General features: G+C 38.5%; 1 protein-coding gene and 1 pseudogene across 2 annotated transcripts; both read right to left on the bottom strand.

Annotated features, from left to right (window-relative positions):
* Positions 1-4268: 4268 nt before the first annotated feature.
* On the bottom strand, positions 4269-5045 carry LOC120224546 (spindlin-2). Of its 2 annotated transcripts, XM_039222818.1 has the most exons (2): positions 4821-5045; positions 4269-4517 (listed from the first exon to the last, which is right to left on the bottom strand). In XM_039222818.1, exons 1-2 carry the CDS (start codon positions 5043-5045, stop codon positions 4269-4271), a joined length of 474 nt encoding a protein of 157 aa, XP_039078749.1. The 2 variants fall into 2 exon arrangements, with proteins under 2 accessions (XP_039078749.1, XP_039078748.1); XM_039222817.1 differs by having other exon boundaries at positions 4269-5045.
* A 7625-nt stretch (positions 5046-12670) lies between these two features.
* LOC120224544 lies at positions 12671-13410 on the bottom strand (annotated as a pseudogene).
* Positions 13411-17465: the final 4055 nt, after the last annotated feature.

Here is a 17465-nt window from a genome sequence, read left to right as displayed (position 1 = left end):
CAGACCATAAGAGACTCTTAACGATAGAGAACAAACTGAGATTTAATGAAGAGTTCGGTGGGGAATGGGCTAAAAGTGATGGGTATTAAGTAGAGCACTTGTTATGATGAGCACTGCGTGATACATGTAAGTGATGAACCACTAAATTCTACTCCTGAAACCAATATTACACTACAGGTTAACTAAGTAGAATTTAAATGAAAAGTTGAAAAAAATCATGCACTTTTAGGGGTTACATTCTGATAGGAAAACAACTGTACACCTATTAACCAAGTAAATTATATAGTATGTTAGAAGATGACATATGTTATAGAAAAGACATAAGGTGACATGGAGTAGATTAAGGTAATAAATGTTTATTGACCATGTGATTTCTTTGTGAATTGCCTGTTCATAATTTTTATCAAGTTTCCTATGGACTGTTTTTTATTTATTATTTTTTATTTTTTTCTTTTTTAATAGTTTATTGTCACGTTGGTTTCCATATAACACCCAGTGCTCATCCCCAAAAGTGTCCTCCTAATTTAAAATATTTAAAATTTCAAAAACCATCACATGCAAAGTGGAAGAAAATGCATTGTATTTTTGTTATCTCATTCATTTTAAGTGACAAAGTTTGTAGCTTAATCTCATTTTCTTCCACTTTGCATGTGATGGTTTTTGAAATTTTAAATATTTTAAAATGAATAAAATATATATGAATATTAAAACATTTTCATATTTTAAAAATCACATTTATTGTTTTCCCTTCAATAATTGTGGTGTTTGGGGTTTTTTTGCCTTGAAATGAAATTTTACCCATTTTCATAGGATAAAACATAAACATTAACTACTATTTCATATTCTAAGTTTTACAAATGTTACTTTCCAAGTTTAAGGATTACCTATTTTTCCGCATGGAATTTATTATCTGTGTAAAGTGTGTTAAAGGGATTTAAATTTATTTTTGACATATGGCAAACATATCGCTGCAGCACCATTTATTGAATAAAATGTCTTTTCATCATTCATCTGAAATGTCACTTCTATTATGATTCAAGTTTCCTATATGCAAACATATTTCTAGGTCTTTACGCTATTTTGTTTTGATCTCCCCCTTTCCATCCTTGAACCCCATACAAATTACTTTCCAGAGTTGCCAGAGGTGATTCTGTTTAAATATGACACAAGTTATGCTTTGCCTATGCTAAAAATTCTCAAATGGCTCCTTATCATATTCAGTGTATAAGCAAAATTTCATTCTAAGACCTCCAATTATCTAAGCTATCTGCTTCTCCCATATCCTCATCACCTCTCTGAACTCACTTCCTGATATTCTCTACTTTACTCAATCAGCTTCAGCAATGATGGTATCCTTTGTGTTCCTTGAATATGCCAGGTTTACCCCTGGCTGCAACCTCAACACTTGCTGTTGTTCTAAGTGGAGTATTCCTTCCCCAGACAGCCATAGGGCCAGGTCTCTAATTGCTTTCAGGTCTTTACTCAAGAGCCATGTTCTCAGTGAGATCTTCTCTGGACCTCCTATTTATCCCATTTCAGCTTTCTACCTGAAATTCCTATTCTCTATTCCTTGCCTTATTTATCTTTTCTTCTTAACACTTACCATTTAAAAAATAATTTGTACTCTCCTTATTGCATCTTGGCTACTATCTGTCTCCCACAGTAAAATGTAAGCCTCATGAGGGTAAGATTATTTTGTTTCTTTTGTTCATTACCAAATCATCAATACCTGTACCTAGCAGACTGCCTGGCAGAGAGTCCACATAAAGAAAGTATTGGCAGCATAAAGATAAAAGAAATGAATTCAAAGGCAGATGGGGTGAAGTAAGCCAAAAATGGGGCTTGGTAGTTTCCCATGGATCTATCCCCAAAGCTATAAATGCAAATGCCTTTAGAGAACAACTGGGATTTTTATTAGAGTGAATCAGGCCAACTAGGTGTATGCCCAAGCATTCACAGCCTAGAATGGGCTGAGCCCTTTCTCAGACCCAGCTGCTTGTATCCTTGTTGGAATGTGGGTCTTAATTTTCAGTTTATTTTTTAATGTACATCATAAATATGGATTTTTGTAAGATGAAATCTCCCAAATGTCTAAGTAGCTAATTTTAAAGTAGCATATAAATCACCAGGATCAAACAAAACATGACAGCTGTCTGAAACATGAAACACCTACATGAAACACATGTAGGTGTTTGCTAGAGTAAACTGTGATGTATAAAAGAAAACTGTGGCCTGCCATGGTGAGATGGGCTTGCTTTGTGTAGTTCTTCAGGCAAACAACTTCAGGTCATGTTGGGCTATACTTTATTTTGATTTCTGGAAGCTCTCTGACTCTCCCTTTCCTATGCATGGAGGCAGGGAAGCCTGGGTGTGGGGGGGTCACCTTAATTCTTTTAGGGCAGGGCTATATTTTAGTGAAGTTTAGGGTGGGGAAACCAGAGAGAAGGTTTTGGTGTTTTTTTTTTTTTTTTTTTTAGAGAGAAGGTTTTGAAGGGAATTTCCTCAGCGGTACTGGGAAAGGCATGGAGGAGAAAAAGAGGACATAGACCCATGTGCTAGGACACAGTATTTTGGAGGGACTTTATTGGGATTATTGCACCCTCTTACCCACCAACCACCATCCCTCTATGTAGCATTATACAGTTGAAGGAATTAGTTACACAAAATCACAACTTGTAGCCCAATAGCTCCATGCCATTCATTTCACCTGGAAACAGAACTGAACAAACGTCCATCACAGCTTCCTTGTGTACTTGGGGTGGGCAAGGCTGGCCGGGAGGTATCTGTAAAAGATCGGCAGCCACCTTATTTATAGGAATATATCCTGAATGGGGCTTTTGGGGCCAGCAGACATGTACTTGGAGGATCACTGAGTGCTGCCACCTGAGCTTTCAGGAAGCCTCTGAGAGAAACATAGACTGTCAAGTACTTCTCATGCCCTAGAGAGAAACACCAGGCTCAATCCTCTGATGCATCTCTTGTGTAGGGAGGCAAGGAACAGTGCAGTAGGAGATAGATGAGTGAGAGGATTGCTGTACCTGGGTTCAGCAAGGTTTTATTTTTCTGCATAAAATACTTTCCAAAGGCAAGGTGGCACATCTCTTAAGTAGTGAGTGCCCCACCAATCCATTCCTCAAATGCATTTGTTTATCCATTGCAGGGACAATAAACCAGGACCATCAGGTCCAAGATTTACTGCACCTGTGTCCTCTGGGAAATGTGAGGAGCCACCCACAGCTTCTTGTTCATGGGGTGCCATGTTAAGTGTATTTAGGCTGAGGTTTGGGGCTCTGCTGAGCAGTTGTGGCATAAACTCCCTGGAATAAGAAAAGCTTTTTAGGTATATAGTTTGCTCCTGATTAAGTCTTGACTCATCCCTGTCAAAATGCCATTCTAGGGAACTTCCAACCCATTTGGCTTCTTTGGCAGCTGTCACATCCTTTCTGCACAGAGCCAGGGAAGGCAATGTAGACACTGCCAGAAGCCCAACTTTTTCCTGGGCCTTCCTATGTCTCATGAGACCTACTCCCCACACCTCCTTTTCTGTATTCTCACTTCTGTCAGTCTTTCTGCTTGGAGTTCTTTCTTCCTCAGTGTTCCTCCCTTTCTGGCTCCTTACTCATGCACAGGCCTTCCCTTTGAGTATCCTTCAGATTCCTGCCAACTTCCTCCGCTCCCCCTTGCTCTGCACCTCTTCTAAGCTTTTTTTGAGCCCCCCTCTACTCAAAGCATTTTGTTTGTTTTCCTCTAAGCCCCAAGATCTCACTCCCCATCTGTTATTCTCCATCCCCTCCCAGTTGGGTATCTCTCTCCCTCAGGCTATCCCTCCCCCAAGTAGCCTCTCCATTTCTGGCCCTGCCTCACCTCTTCCTAAGTAATCACCTCCACTTCTCCCTCTCCTCACAAACCATCTCCAGTTCCTTCTCCTTCCCCTTCTCTAGACCAGATCAGCTAAGTCATATTCCATTTTTAGATGACTGATTATGATACTAGCCGAACTTTATCCATAGCCTAAATTTACAGCTGTTCCTTCCTTTCATGCCCCATCGACCAAACACATCCAATATTTTCAACAAGACAAATTCCTTACACACAAGTATGTCATGTCCACATACATTTGTATTATTCAGAACAAATAACCGTTATGCTAGCTTAGATGTTGGGTTAATAGGAAATGCACTTAAGTTTAAATACACTGAAAAGTAAAATTTTTGTGTGTATCCAAAACATTTTTGCCCCTACAAATGTTGCAAAGTTAACTCTAATAGTTATGACTTTTTCACCAAATCATAGACATAGATATGGAAATCATCATCAAACTTGATGAAATACACAGATGGTTTGGCTTCGACTTGGTGAATGACCTTGCCTGTCCTTTTGGAGCCATCTTCTTTGGTATATTCCACATGTTTACCTATTAGGCCATCTATAACTCCTTCTGGCTCCCTTTCTGCTGGAGGAGACTCACTGGACTCTGGGATGATACGGAGGTCTCCTTCTCTGTAATCATCTAGAAGCTGGTACATGTACAAGACAGGATCCTTCTCATAGGTAATATAAAACCAGGCTTTCATGATAGGTGCTTGGGCTAAGACCATTCCCCTCCATTCATCTTTGGAACCATGCTCACCCTCAAACATATGTTCCACAGCTTTACCAATTATGGTATTTGCAAAGTGCACATCTCTGACTCCAGAAAATGGCACCTTATCAGGAAGGATTTTAAGCTTTAAAATCCTTTCATCTCTGTGAAGTTCCAATCCATAGACACAGTCAATTCCATCATATTTGACCAGGTAAAGAGAGGGGTTGATAGGCACCTGATCCAGAACCGTTCCTTTCCACTGGGTGATGGGCTCATTGCCTTCCTTCCATCCGTGTGAAATTCTGCAGCCCACTATGTTCCTTCGGAGCTGGGATGAAGGTCTGCCCCTCTGCTTCTTTTGATAGGTCTTTTTCTTCCTCATACTTGCAGATCCGATGTGGTGATCATCAGTTTCCCTGGTTTGCTGCCCTGCAGCTGCCTTTTTGTGAAGGGTCTTCATACCTGCATGAGGAGGAAAGAGGCTAGGGAGAAATATTTGGTATATTATAGTGTGAGATTTTTTCCCCTCTGTATTGCCAATTGCCTGGGCACCAGGGACATTCAGCCCAAATCATTCTAACGTATCCAGCAGGAATACTGGATCATATAATAGTCACAAAAGACTATTGTATGTTTGCCTTCAGTGCCCTTCCTCCAGGCTTCTTTGGCTGTACTGCAGGATTTGAGAGGTGGTGAATGTAGTGGTCCTGGTGGATAGAGGGAGCAGGCTCTTTTGCATAATGCCTGATCCTCTGTTGCCAGAGGAGGGCCCCCAAACCCAGTATGAATATTCACCGTTTCTTAGCCTCCACCTCATTACTCAATTTCTACTAATGTCACTCTGCTTGCTCCCTGCCTATCGCCATCTATTCTTAATCTCTTTTGCCTCCCGTCCTCATGCCTTATGCCTGGTGTTCACCTCTCCGTCTGTCTTTTCTTGGTCATCCCCATTTTCCTGCTAAGCACCCACAACAAACGTATTTTCATGCCTGGCTACCTTTGTATATCATCCAGGTGCTCTTCAGTCCCCCAAACACACACACACACACACACACACACACACACACACACACACACAGAGTCCCCAAATCACCCTTTTTAGTCTCCCTCACAACCCATCAGAGTACCGACTCCAATTTTCTTGCTGGACACCCACCAACCCCCATCCTTTGGTTTCCTAGTCCAGTGCCCACCTCCCCACGTCCGGGGATCGCGGGCCTCACGTGCCCAAATGGGCCACTTTGCTGAGCTGCCTCCGCTGTGAGCCTGTGGTGAAAGAGGATCAGCAGGCGATGAGTTGAGTGCTTGCGCGAGCTGAGAGGGGTGGATCCGTAGGGGAGAAGTTATCTTGGAGCGCAGCAAGGAAGGCAGAGATGGAGGCGGTGTCCCCAGCACCTGGCTCACAGGTCCTCAGCCTCACTGTTGGCTGCAGCTCTGCCACATCTGGCTCCCACCAGACACTGCCGCCGATGCAGTCTCCTCCCTCTTTCCATAGCGTAGCTTCCTGCCAGGGGAGAGGCCTCCCCTTCCTGCCAAACACCGCGCTCCCCCACCCCATGCCCAAGTCTCACAACCACCACTCCCCTAGGTCTGGGAGACTCTCCTTGGCTCCACCCATTTCCAAAGCAGTGAGCCTCCGGGTCCACACCCCCCCTCCCTTGGTGCCCCAGTCTCCTCACCACAGCTCCCACCTCTGTGCCCTTGTCCCATATGCTTTCTATCTTCTAGGAATCGCCTTTTCTTTTCCCCATGCCCACCTGGGGTTATTATTTATATACAGAAACTTGCCTTTCCTGTCATTAAAAGAGATTTGAGGTAGAAGGAGAGAAAAGTGCCTCAGTCTGCCATCTTGACCAAATTTCAAGATAATTTTTAGTGTCTGGTCATTACCAGACTTTACATCTTGAGGATATCCCCCCTTTTTTCCTCTCTTTTAAAATTCTTCCGCTGATTGTAAAAGAATTGCATACGCAGTGTGGACATTATGTAAAATTCAGAAAATTTATTTGAGTAAAATAATCCACTTCTCATTCCCCAAGGCTTGCAGCAAAAATATTAACGCTCTTTATATCCTTAGGCCTTTTTCTAATCTCCTACTAATCTAGGATTAGTTTGCAAAATTAGTCCTTAAAAATTCTTTGTACAATAAAAAAATTCTTTGTACAAACATTTTTATGACATTTGAAAATACAGTGTATACAGCATTAGAAATACTAAATACTCTCCATTCAAAATTAACTTTACTTATTTTTATTGAAGCCTTTACAAGTAGAAATAAGTTATTACTAATAAAATATAATTCTCTTTTATTCTTTTTTATTTAAAAATTTTTTAATGTTTTATTTATTTCTGAGAGATAGAGAAAGGCAGCATGAGCAGAGAAGGCTTAGAGAGAGAGGGAGACACAGAATCCAAAGCAGGCTCCAGGCTCTGAGCTAGCTGTCAGCACAGAGCCCGACATGATGCGGGACTCTAACCCACGAATAGTGAGATCATGACCTGAGCCAAAGTCAGACACTTAACTGACTGAGCCACCCAGGCGCCACAGTTCACTTTTATTCTTTAGCCCTAATTCTATTCATTTTTCTCTCTCTATTGTTTACAATCATCATTCAATTTTTGTAAATCCTAACAATCTTTAGATATATAGATTGTTAGGAATTAAATATGCTATGTATTACATATACTATATATGGTATATAATATATAAAATATATACTAAATATGGTATATACATTTGTGAATGGATATTGTGCATTTTCTGTATCATATTTATTTTTAAATATACTGTGGCTAGAAAAATAATAGTTCTCTTTCAATGGTCCACACCTGACATTTCTTGGAGATGGTTTAGATCATTATAAGCCAGGTGTATATACCATGCACCTCATAAGATTATTATTTCTCTATACTTTATAAAACTAACCAATCCTATACTTAGTTACAACCTTATCTGGTACTTCTTTTTTATTTAAATTATATAAATCCACTCTACAGATATTCAAGAAATATGTTCTATTTTTCTTAGTGGTTACATTGTCAGCAAGTCTGACAGAAAACTCTGATACTTCTCATAATCTAACTTAGCTTAATTTTAAACATAAGTTTTATCAAACATATGTTATTTTTCTGCAGCTTGTTTTTTAATGAATATTTGTTTTTCTGTAATTCATGTCATGTCTCTAACATTCTTTGTTACCTTTAAACTCTATAGCAGAATATACACATATGATGATATATAAATCCTGCTTATGAAGTTTTGCAAAGTAACTTTATCATTTTGCTTTCCTACCAGCATTGTAAAAGAGTTCTATTTGCTCTGAATCCTCCTCAGCATTTGGTTGTCAGATTTTTTTTTATATTAAACACATTCATTGGTGTGCACTGACCAGTTGCTTTATGGTCTTATTTTGTATTTTCCTAATGATTAATGGTGCTGAACATCTTTTCATAAGCATATTTTTCATTTTTATATTTTCTTTGTCTTTTCTGAATATTTGTCTTTAGAAAATAATTTATTTTTTTAAAGTTTATTTATTTTTGATAGAGAAAGAGTGAGCATGAGCGGGAGAGGGGTGGGGGGTGCAGAGGATCCAAAGCAGTCTCTGTGCTAACAGCAGAGAACCCAACACAGGGCTTGAACCCATGAACCATGAGATCATGACCTGAGCCTAAGTTGGATGCTTAACTGACTGACCCACCCAGAAGCGCATAAAAAACTGGGTCTATGTTTTCTTATTGTAGATTTTTTAGGGTTTTATATGAGTGATTTGTAAATATTTTTTTCTCCCTGTCTGTGGTTTGTCCTTGCAAACTTTTAACTGTGTTCTTCACAAAACAAAAGTTTTTAATTGTGATTAAGTGCAATTTTTTTTCTTTTATGGACTGTGCTTTGATTCTATAACTAAAACTCTTTGTGAAATCAATGGAGATTTTCTCTAACAGTTTCTTGTGTAAATTTTAGAGTTTTACACTTTACATTTAGGTCTATGATCCATTTTGAGTTAACTTTTGTTTAAAACATGAGGTATGTGTTGAGATTTGTTTCTTTGCATATAGTTGCCTGACTTTCTGACACCAGTCTTCTTAAGACTACCCTTTCTTCATTGAATTGCCTTTGCCCTTTGTCTAAAATCAGCTGGCTACATTTTGACTCTATTTTGGCCCCTTCTGTGTTGTTCCACTGAACAATTTGTCTGTCTATTCACCAAAACCCACTCTTTTTCGCTCAGCTTTATTGACACATCGTTGACAAAAATATAGTGTATATTTAGGTTGTACCGCATGATTTGTAAAAGGTGTGCAATGTGGCATTTTAATATACATACATTGTGAAAGGATTACTGCAATCAAGTCAGTTAATACATTCATCACCTAATGTAAATTCTTTTTATTTTTGGTAATAACCCACTTTCTTAATTACAGAGCTTTAGAATAAGTCTAGAAATTAGATAGTGTGAATTCCAATGTTCTTCCCCTGGTTTTTTTTTTTTCCTCTTTTAATATACTTATTTGGCTATTCTATTAACTTTGACTTAATGTACACATTTTATTTCTTTATTTTTTAATGCTTATTTTTGAGAAGGGGAGAGAGAGAGAGAAAGACAGGGAAACAGAGTGCGAGTGGAAGAGGGGCAGAGAAAGAGAAAGAGAGAGACGGAGGGAGGGAAGGAGGGTGGGAGATACAGAATCCGAACCAGGCTCCAGGCCCCAAGCTATCAGCTTGTCAGCGCAGAGCCCAACATGGGGCTTGAACAAAAGAACTGTGAGATCATGACCTGAGGCAAAGACAGACGCTTAACCTACTGAGCCACCCAGGTGCCCCAACTTCATGTACAAATTTTAGAATAAGCTTGTTGCTATCTTAAAAAAAAAAAAAAAAAACAAACTCTAGGGGCGCCTGGGTGTCTTAGTCGGTTAAGCGTCCGACTTTCGCTTAGGTCATGATCTCGTGGTTCGTGGGTTCGAGCCCCGCGTCGGGCTCTTTGCTGACTGCCAGCTCAGAGCCTGGAACCTGTTTCAGTCTGTGACTCCCTCTCTCTCTGACCCTCCCCTGCTCATACTTTCTCTCCGTCTCTCTCTCTCTCCTAGAAATAAATAAAACATTAAAAAATTAAAAAAAAACTCTAGATGGATTTTATTCAGTCTGTAGATCAAACTGGGAAGAATTGACATCCCAACACTATTAGTATTCTACTTAAAAATCACGTGATATTTTTCCATTTACTTAGGTTTTTATTTTTTCATCAGTGTTTTGTATTTTTCTGCACACAAATCCTGCACATATTTTGCTTTCTTTATTCTTAAGATTGAATTTTTTGGTGCTAATATGAATGTAATTTTTAAATAATCTCATATTCCAATTGCTTAGTATCAGTATATAGAAATGTCATTAACTGTTTTATATTGGATCTATATCCTGCAAACTTGTTAAACTCATTTACTAATTTTAGGAGTTTTTTGATAGATGCTTTGGGATTTTTTACATAGACAATCATGGTCTGTGAACAGAGAGAGCTTTCTTTTTAAAGTTTTATTTATTACTTCCAAGTATGTGAGACTTTTTGAGGCATTTTGTATAATCAACTTTCTTTTCTTCTCTTTTGATTTTCTTGCTATTATTTATGTGAGTATAAAATATCTTAAATGGAGTCTTGATAGAATTATGACTTTTAAAAATATAATTTATTGTCATATTGGGTTCCATACAACACCCAGTGCTCACCCCAATAAGTGCCCTCCTCAATGCCCAAGGAATTACGACTTTTAAGATAGCACTTTATGAAATGTACATTATATACATATGAATTATGGAATTGGAAAGAATTTCGGAGCTGTGGTTTTACCTCCATCTTTGGCCGCTTTTCAGCTATCTTCAGTTATAGTTGGAGCTGATGACAATGGACAAGTTAGAACTTTTTCTTCCTTCAGGGCTTAGGAAGAATAAGGTCCCCATAGAGGCCCAGCCTATAGTAAGAATTTGACCTCTCTTGGGCTATTTCCTCTTACTACTGTCATCTAGCAGAACTACCATGAGATAAAGTTATAGGCATCCCACTGTCAATCCAGAACATGCTTCAAAGAAACAAGGCAAGAAAGGGGCACCTGAGTGGCTAATTGGTTAAGCATCCAACTCTTGATTTCAACTCAGGTCAAGATCTCATGGTTTGTGAGTTTGAGCCCTATGTCAGGCTCTCTGCTGACAGTATGGAGCCTGCCTGGGATTCTCTCCCTCTCTTTCTGCCCCTCCCCTCTTCCCTCCGGTGCTCTCTCTCTCTCTCTCTTTCTCTCTCCCTCTTTCTCTCTCAAAATAAATAAATAAACTTAAAATAAAAAGAAACAAGGCAAGAAAATGGGGGATCCAAAACCTCTCAGGCAGTATTTCTTGTTTCAGATCTTCTCTCTGCTTCATTTGTCATCATCATTATTATCATCATCGTCATCATCATTTTCCTCATCCCCATCATCATTATTGCCTTTATTTCTTATCTCCACTTCTCTATCTCTGCACTTTTCTTTTCTTTTCTTTTCTTTTCTTTTCTTTTCTTTTCTTTTCTTTTCTTTTCTTTTCTTTTCTTTTCTTTTCTTTTCTTTTCTTTTCTTTTCTTTTCTTTTCTTTTCTTTTCTTTTCTTTTCTTTTCTTTTCTTTTCTTTTCTTTTCTTTTCTCTCTCCTCTTTCCTTCCCTTCCTTTCCCTTTCTATTTTCCCTCTCTCATTGGCCTGGCTTGGACTTCTAGTATGATGCTGAAATGTAGAGGTGAGAGAAGTCATTCTTATTATTTTTAAAGATTCAGTCTTTCACTATTAGATATGATGTTGGTTGTAAATTATTTACAGATGTCTTTTATCACATTAAGGAAGTTTTATTCCATTTGTTGTTCACTGAAAGTTTTTTTTTTTACTGCAAATACATGTTTAATTTTGTCAAGTGCTTTCCTCCACTTATTGACATAATAATATATTTTTATTTTCTTATTTGTAAGGAGAATTAATTTCATTGATTCTTATAACAGCTTTATTGAGATATAATACATACACTATAACATTTGTCTTTTAAAGTCCTACAATTCAGTGGCTTTTAGTATTTTACCATATTGGGTAACCATAAGCACACTTAGTTTAAGAAATTTTCCATTACCTCAGGAAGAAATTTGTGTCCATTTGCAGTCATTGCCCATTTCTCAACAGAGCCCAAAGACATAGGCTTCCACAAATCCACTCTCTGTGTCTATAGGTTTGCCTATTCTAATCAATTTATATGGATAAATCATACCTTATGTGATATTTTGTATCTGGCTTCTTTCATTTAGCAAAATGATTTTTTTTTAATTTTTTTTAATGTTTTATTATTTCTAGGAGAGAGAGAGAGACAGCGTGAGCAGGGGAGGGTCAGAGAGAGAGGGAGTCACAGACTGAAACAGGCTCCAGGCTCTGAGCTGGCAGTCAGCACAGAGCCCGACGGCGGGGCTCGAACCCACGAACCGCGAGATCATGACCTAAGCGAAAGTCGGACGCTTAACCGACTAAGACACCCAGGCGCCCCTAGCAAAATGTTTTTTAAGGTGCATCCATTCTGTAGCCTGTATCACTTATCACTGAATTTATTTCCATATAAACATCCATTGCATAGAAATACCATACTGTTTATTCATTCATCAGTTGATCTACATTTGGGTGTTGTGAATAGCATTGCTATGAGTATTTGCATACCAGTATTTATGTAGACATAATGTGTTCATTTCTCTTGAATATACACTTAGGAGAGTCATATAGTAACCTAATGTTTAACATTTCAAGGAACTTCCACACTGTTTTCCAAAGAGACTGAACTATTCTTTATTCCCATCAGGAGTCTATGAGGGTTACAATTTCTCTACATCCTAACTAACACTTGTTATTTTTAAATCATTTTATTAATGGCTAATGCTATTTAGCATCTTTTCCTGCACTTTCTGTCTACTTCTATATCTTCTTTGGAGAAATGTCTATTCAAATAGCTTGCCCATTTTTAAATTTTTTTTTTGCCGTAAAATTTTAATGTTCTCAACCTAACAACCAACTGAGAAAAAAGCACTACAGATGTCTTTATACTTCTCTCATTTTCAAAAATATCATTCCTGTGAGAAATGAATCTGATCCTGCTTGATGTTATGGTCCTATCAGTTCCAGCTCTACCTGTTGAACAACTTCCTGTAAACCACCTTTGCGATTTGTTGCAGCTCTTCATGAGGTACTTCACATCATAAATAAGTGGAAAAAATAACTGAAGGATCTCAAAGAAGTCAAATTCTTATTCAGGCAAGTTATAATTGGTCAGGATTTTGATTAAATTGCCAAAGTTATAACCAGTGTGAAATTATAACCATTTGATCCCTTTGCAGAGGACCACTCTGATGTCATAAGAAGTTCTGTGAAGTAATGGGTTCCATTTCCTTCCTCACACTTTAGAAAATGGGTACCAGATGTTGTTATTATCACTATAGAGTCCTGGGCATACATGTACTCCATCAAATTAAATTTAAAATTAAACTACCAAGTTGAAGTTGCCGGAGGGTATTCTCTTTGCTCATTCATAAATGTCAGTCCTAGCCAACTTATATTTAAAAAGTATACATTACATTCCAATAGTTGGCTTTGCTCCTAAATTCTTGCAACCACACCTGGGTAATTGGTGTCCATAGCAGTGTAACACCTGGGTAATTGGTGTCCATAGCAGTGTAATTATATTTTAAGATAAATTGATTAATTTTCTTCATCTCTTCACTCAGGTTGCAAGCCCAAACTTCACAAGTTATTTGATTTTAATCTACAGTTGCTGCTGGCATAGTGAGAGCAGAAGGAGTCTAGATGCCAAGCATTAAAATGTTACACTTGATTGAAGATTTGTCTGTTTCATAATTTTTTTTTTATTTTTGTACTTGTGCCCTTGAGCTGGAACTCTTCTTCCTCATCCTCACCATAGAGACACCAACCATCTGCAGTGTAGGTGGCAATAGCTGAGGCAGAAGCAGGTGTTCTGAAGACATATCATGCCCAGGAATGGGGAAATTGGGTGCCAGCCTACACAACACCATGCTGCGCCCTTGCCTGTTGCACTCATATTTTTTCTTTATTATTTTTATTAATTTATTTATTTTAATATAATTTATTGTCAAGTTAGCTAACATGCAGTGTATACAGTGTGCTTTTGGCTTTATGGATAAATTCCCGTGATTCTTTGCTTACATACAACACCCAATGCTCATCTCAACAAGTGCCCTCCTCAATATGCATCACCTACTTTCCCCTCTCTGTCTTCCACCATCAATCCTCAGTTTGTTCTCTCTATTTAAGAGTCTCTTATGGTTTGCCCCCCTCCCTCTCTGTTTCAAGCTATTTTTTCACATTCCCTTCTCCCATGGTCTTCTGTTAAGCTTCTCAAATTCCACATATGATATCTGTCTTTCTCTGACTGACTTATTTCACTTAGCATAATTCCCTACAGTTCCATCCACCTTGTTGCAAATGGCAGGATTTCATTCTTTCTCATTGACAAATAGTATTCCAGTATATATATAATCTACATCTTCTTTGTCCATTCATCAGATGATGCACATTTGGGCTCTTTCTATAATTTGGCTATTGTTGGAAGCACTGCTATAAACATTGGGGTACCTGTGTCTCTGTGAATCGGCACTCCTGTATCCTTTGGGTAAATTACTAATAATATTGCTAGGAACCAGCTAGCAGTAGGGTAGGTATATTTTTAATTTTTTGAGGAGCCTCCACACTGTTTTCCAGAGTAGCACCAGTTTGAATTCCCACCAACAGTGTAAGAGAGTTCCCATTTCTCCACATCCTCACTAACAGCTGTTGTTTCCTGAGTTGTTAATTTTAGCCACTCTGACCAGTGTGAGGTGGTATCTCAATGTGGTTTTGACTTTTATTCTCTGATAATGAATGATGTTTCTTTTTATTATTGAATTACAAGAATTCTATATATTCTGTATATAAGTCCCTTATCAGATACATGATTTGCAAATATATTCCCTCATTTTTTCTTTAGTGTAAGATTTTTAAGCACAAATTAAAAAAAATAATGCTTATTTTATTTTTGAGAGAGAGAGACAGAGACAGAGAGAGAGACAGAGACAGAGAGACAGAGCTTGAACAGGGGAAGGCTAGAGAGAGACATACACACAGAATTCAAAGCAGGCTCCAGGCTCTGAGATGTCACTTCAAGCCCTGATGAGGGGCTCAAACTCGCGAACCATGAGATCATGACCTGATCTGAAGTCATATGCTTAACTGACTGAGCTGCCCAGGCACCTGAGATAGAAAATTTTTAAATTCTCAGGAATTCTAATCTATTTTTTTGTTGTTGTTGCTTGTGGTTCTTTATATATATATATATATATATATATATATATATATCTTAGAGAGTGTGAGTGAGCAGGGGGAAGGGCAGAAAAAGAGAGAGAGAGAGAGAGAGAGAATTCCAAGAAGAATCCTATGCTAAGCGTGGAGCCTGATGTGGAGTTCTATCTCATGACCATGAGATCATGACCTAGGCTGACATCAAGAGTTAGATGCTTAACCTACTGAGCCACCCAGGAGCCCCACTTGTGTTTTTTAAATGAATTTTCTATCATTTAATTCACTGGAGCAAAATGGAAGCCTTAAAATAAAATCCTTCTACTTCTGGCAAAATTAAATCCGAAAGAACTTATAGTCCACTTTTCTCACCATCCTCATTTCTTATTTTGTTCACTCTCAGTTGGAGTTGTTTCATTCACAAAAAGTTGCAATTCCTTTGTTCACAACTGTGGCCTGGAACATTTTCCACTGAGGTGGGTGAAGTTCCCTCAAACCCGTTCATAATTGGGCTGACCAAACTGATTTATCTCACTGCTCTGGATTTTTGAAGTTCATAACAATCAGGAGAACATACAATTATGTCAATGGATCCTACACCCACAAAATACAAACTAACGCCAAGTCATGACAGCAGTTTCTTTCCAACCAAAGTTATATCTCTAGATCTCAGCATTTGGTATAATCCAGACCACATTAGTGTTGGTAAATAACATAGCAAAGACTTAATCTTATCTTGAGAAGTGGGGATAAGTGAAGAAAATACCTGTTGTTTCCTGTTATTAATTTGAGCCAGCCTTATCGGTGTGAGTTGATATCTCATTATAGTTTTGCTTTCCATTTCCCTGATTATGAGTGATGTTTTAGCATTTTCCATGTGTCTATTGGTAATCTGTAGGTCTTCTTTGGAAAAGGGTCTATTCATGTTTTCTGCCCATTTTTAAATTGGATTATTCCTTTTCTGGGTGTTGGGTTTTATAAGTTCTTTATATATTTTATGAAATTAAACCTTTATCAGATGTATCATTTGCACATATCTTCTCCGATTCCAAAGGTTGTCTTTTTTTGTTTTTTACAAATAGTTTATTGTCAAGTTGGTTTCCATATAACACCCAGTGCTCATTCCCACAAGTGCCCTCCTCCATGCCCATCTCCCCCCTCCCCCCCACACCCATCAGTTCTCAGTTTGTTCTCAGTATTCAAGAGTCTTTCATGGTTTGACTCTCTCCCCCTCCCCCACTATTTCCTCCCTTCTTCTCCCCAATGGTCCTCCGTTAAGTTCCTCCTAATCCTCCTATACGTGCAAACATATGATATTTGTCCTTCTCTGCCTGACTTATTTCGCTCACCATAACACCATCAAGGTCCATCCATGTTGTTACACATAGCCAGATTTCATTGTTTCTCATTGCCATGTAGTATTCCATGGTATAGATAAACCACCTTCTTGATCCATTCGTCCGTGGATGGACACTTAGGCTCTTTCCATGTTTTAGTTATTGTCGAGAGTGCTGCTCTGAACATTGGGGTCCATGTGCTCCTATGCATCAGCACTCCTGTATCCCTTGGGTAAATTCCTAGCAGTGCTATTGCTGGGTCATAGGGGAGTTCCATTGTTAACTTTTTGAGGAACCTCCACACTGTTTCCCAGAGGGGCTGCACCAGTTTCCGTTCCCACCAACAGTGTAGGAGGGTGCCCGTTTCTCCACATCCTCGCCATCATCTAGAGTCTCTGATTTGCTCATTTTAGCCACTTTTACTGGCGTTGTCTTTTAGTATTATTGATTGTTTCCTTCCCTTTGCAGAAGCTTCCTATCTTGATGAAGAACCAATTGTTTATTTTTGCTTTTTTTTCCCTTTGCCTCCAGAGACATTTCTAATAGTGCTCGCTTAAGCAACACATATACAGAGACATATCTAGTAAGAATTTCCTATGCTCGATGTCAAAGAGGTTATGGCCTATGATCTCCTCTAGGATTTTCAGGTTTTCATATCTCACATTTAGGTCTTTATTACATTTTGAATTTATTTTTGTGTGAGAAAGTGGCCCAGTTTTATTATTTTGCATGTTGCTGTCTTGTTTTCCTACCACCAATTATTGAAGAGACTGTCTTTTTCCCATTGGATATTCTTTCTTTGTTAAAGATTAATTTATTATGTATAGGAGGGTTCACTTATGGATTTTCAATCTGTTCCATCGATTATGTGTCTATTTTTGTGCTAGTACCATATTGTCTTGATCACAACAGTTTTTAAATATTACTTGAAGTCTGGGGGTGCCTGGGTGGCTCAGTCAGTTGGGCGTCCGACTTCGGATCAGGTCATGATCTCACAGCTGGTGGGTTCAAGCCCTGCATCGGGTTCTGTGCTGACAGCTCAGAGCCTGGAGCCTCCTTCCGATTCTGTGTCCCCCACCACCTCTCTCTCTCTGCCCTTCTCCCACTCGCGATCTCTCTCAAAAATAAATAAAACATTTTTTAAAATTTAAAAAACAAAATAAACATTACTTTTTAAGTCTGGAATTGTG

Source organism: Hyaena hyaena, unplaced genomic scaffold (assembly GCF_003009895.1).
Source record: "Hyaena hyaena isolate Hyena2069 unplaced genomic scaffold, ASM300989v1 scaffold_1217, whole genome shotgun sequence".
Classification (NCBI taxonomy): Eukaryota; Metazoa; Chordata; class Mammalia; order Carnivora; family Hyaenidae; genus Hyaena; species Hyaena hyaena.
Note: the sequence above shows the minus strand (reverse complement) of the source record. Positions and strands in the feature narration are given on the sequence as shown.

What these genes read in the sequence shown, in the direction of transcription:
- LOC120224546 (XM_039222817.1), bottom strand. Translation starts at nt 5,045, where the DNA reads ATGAAGACCCTTCACAAAAAGGCAGCTGCAGGGCAGCAAACCAGGGAA.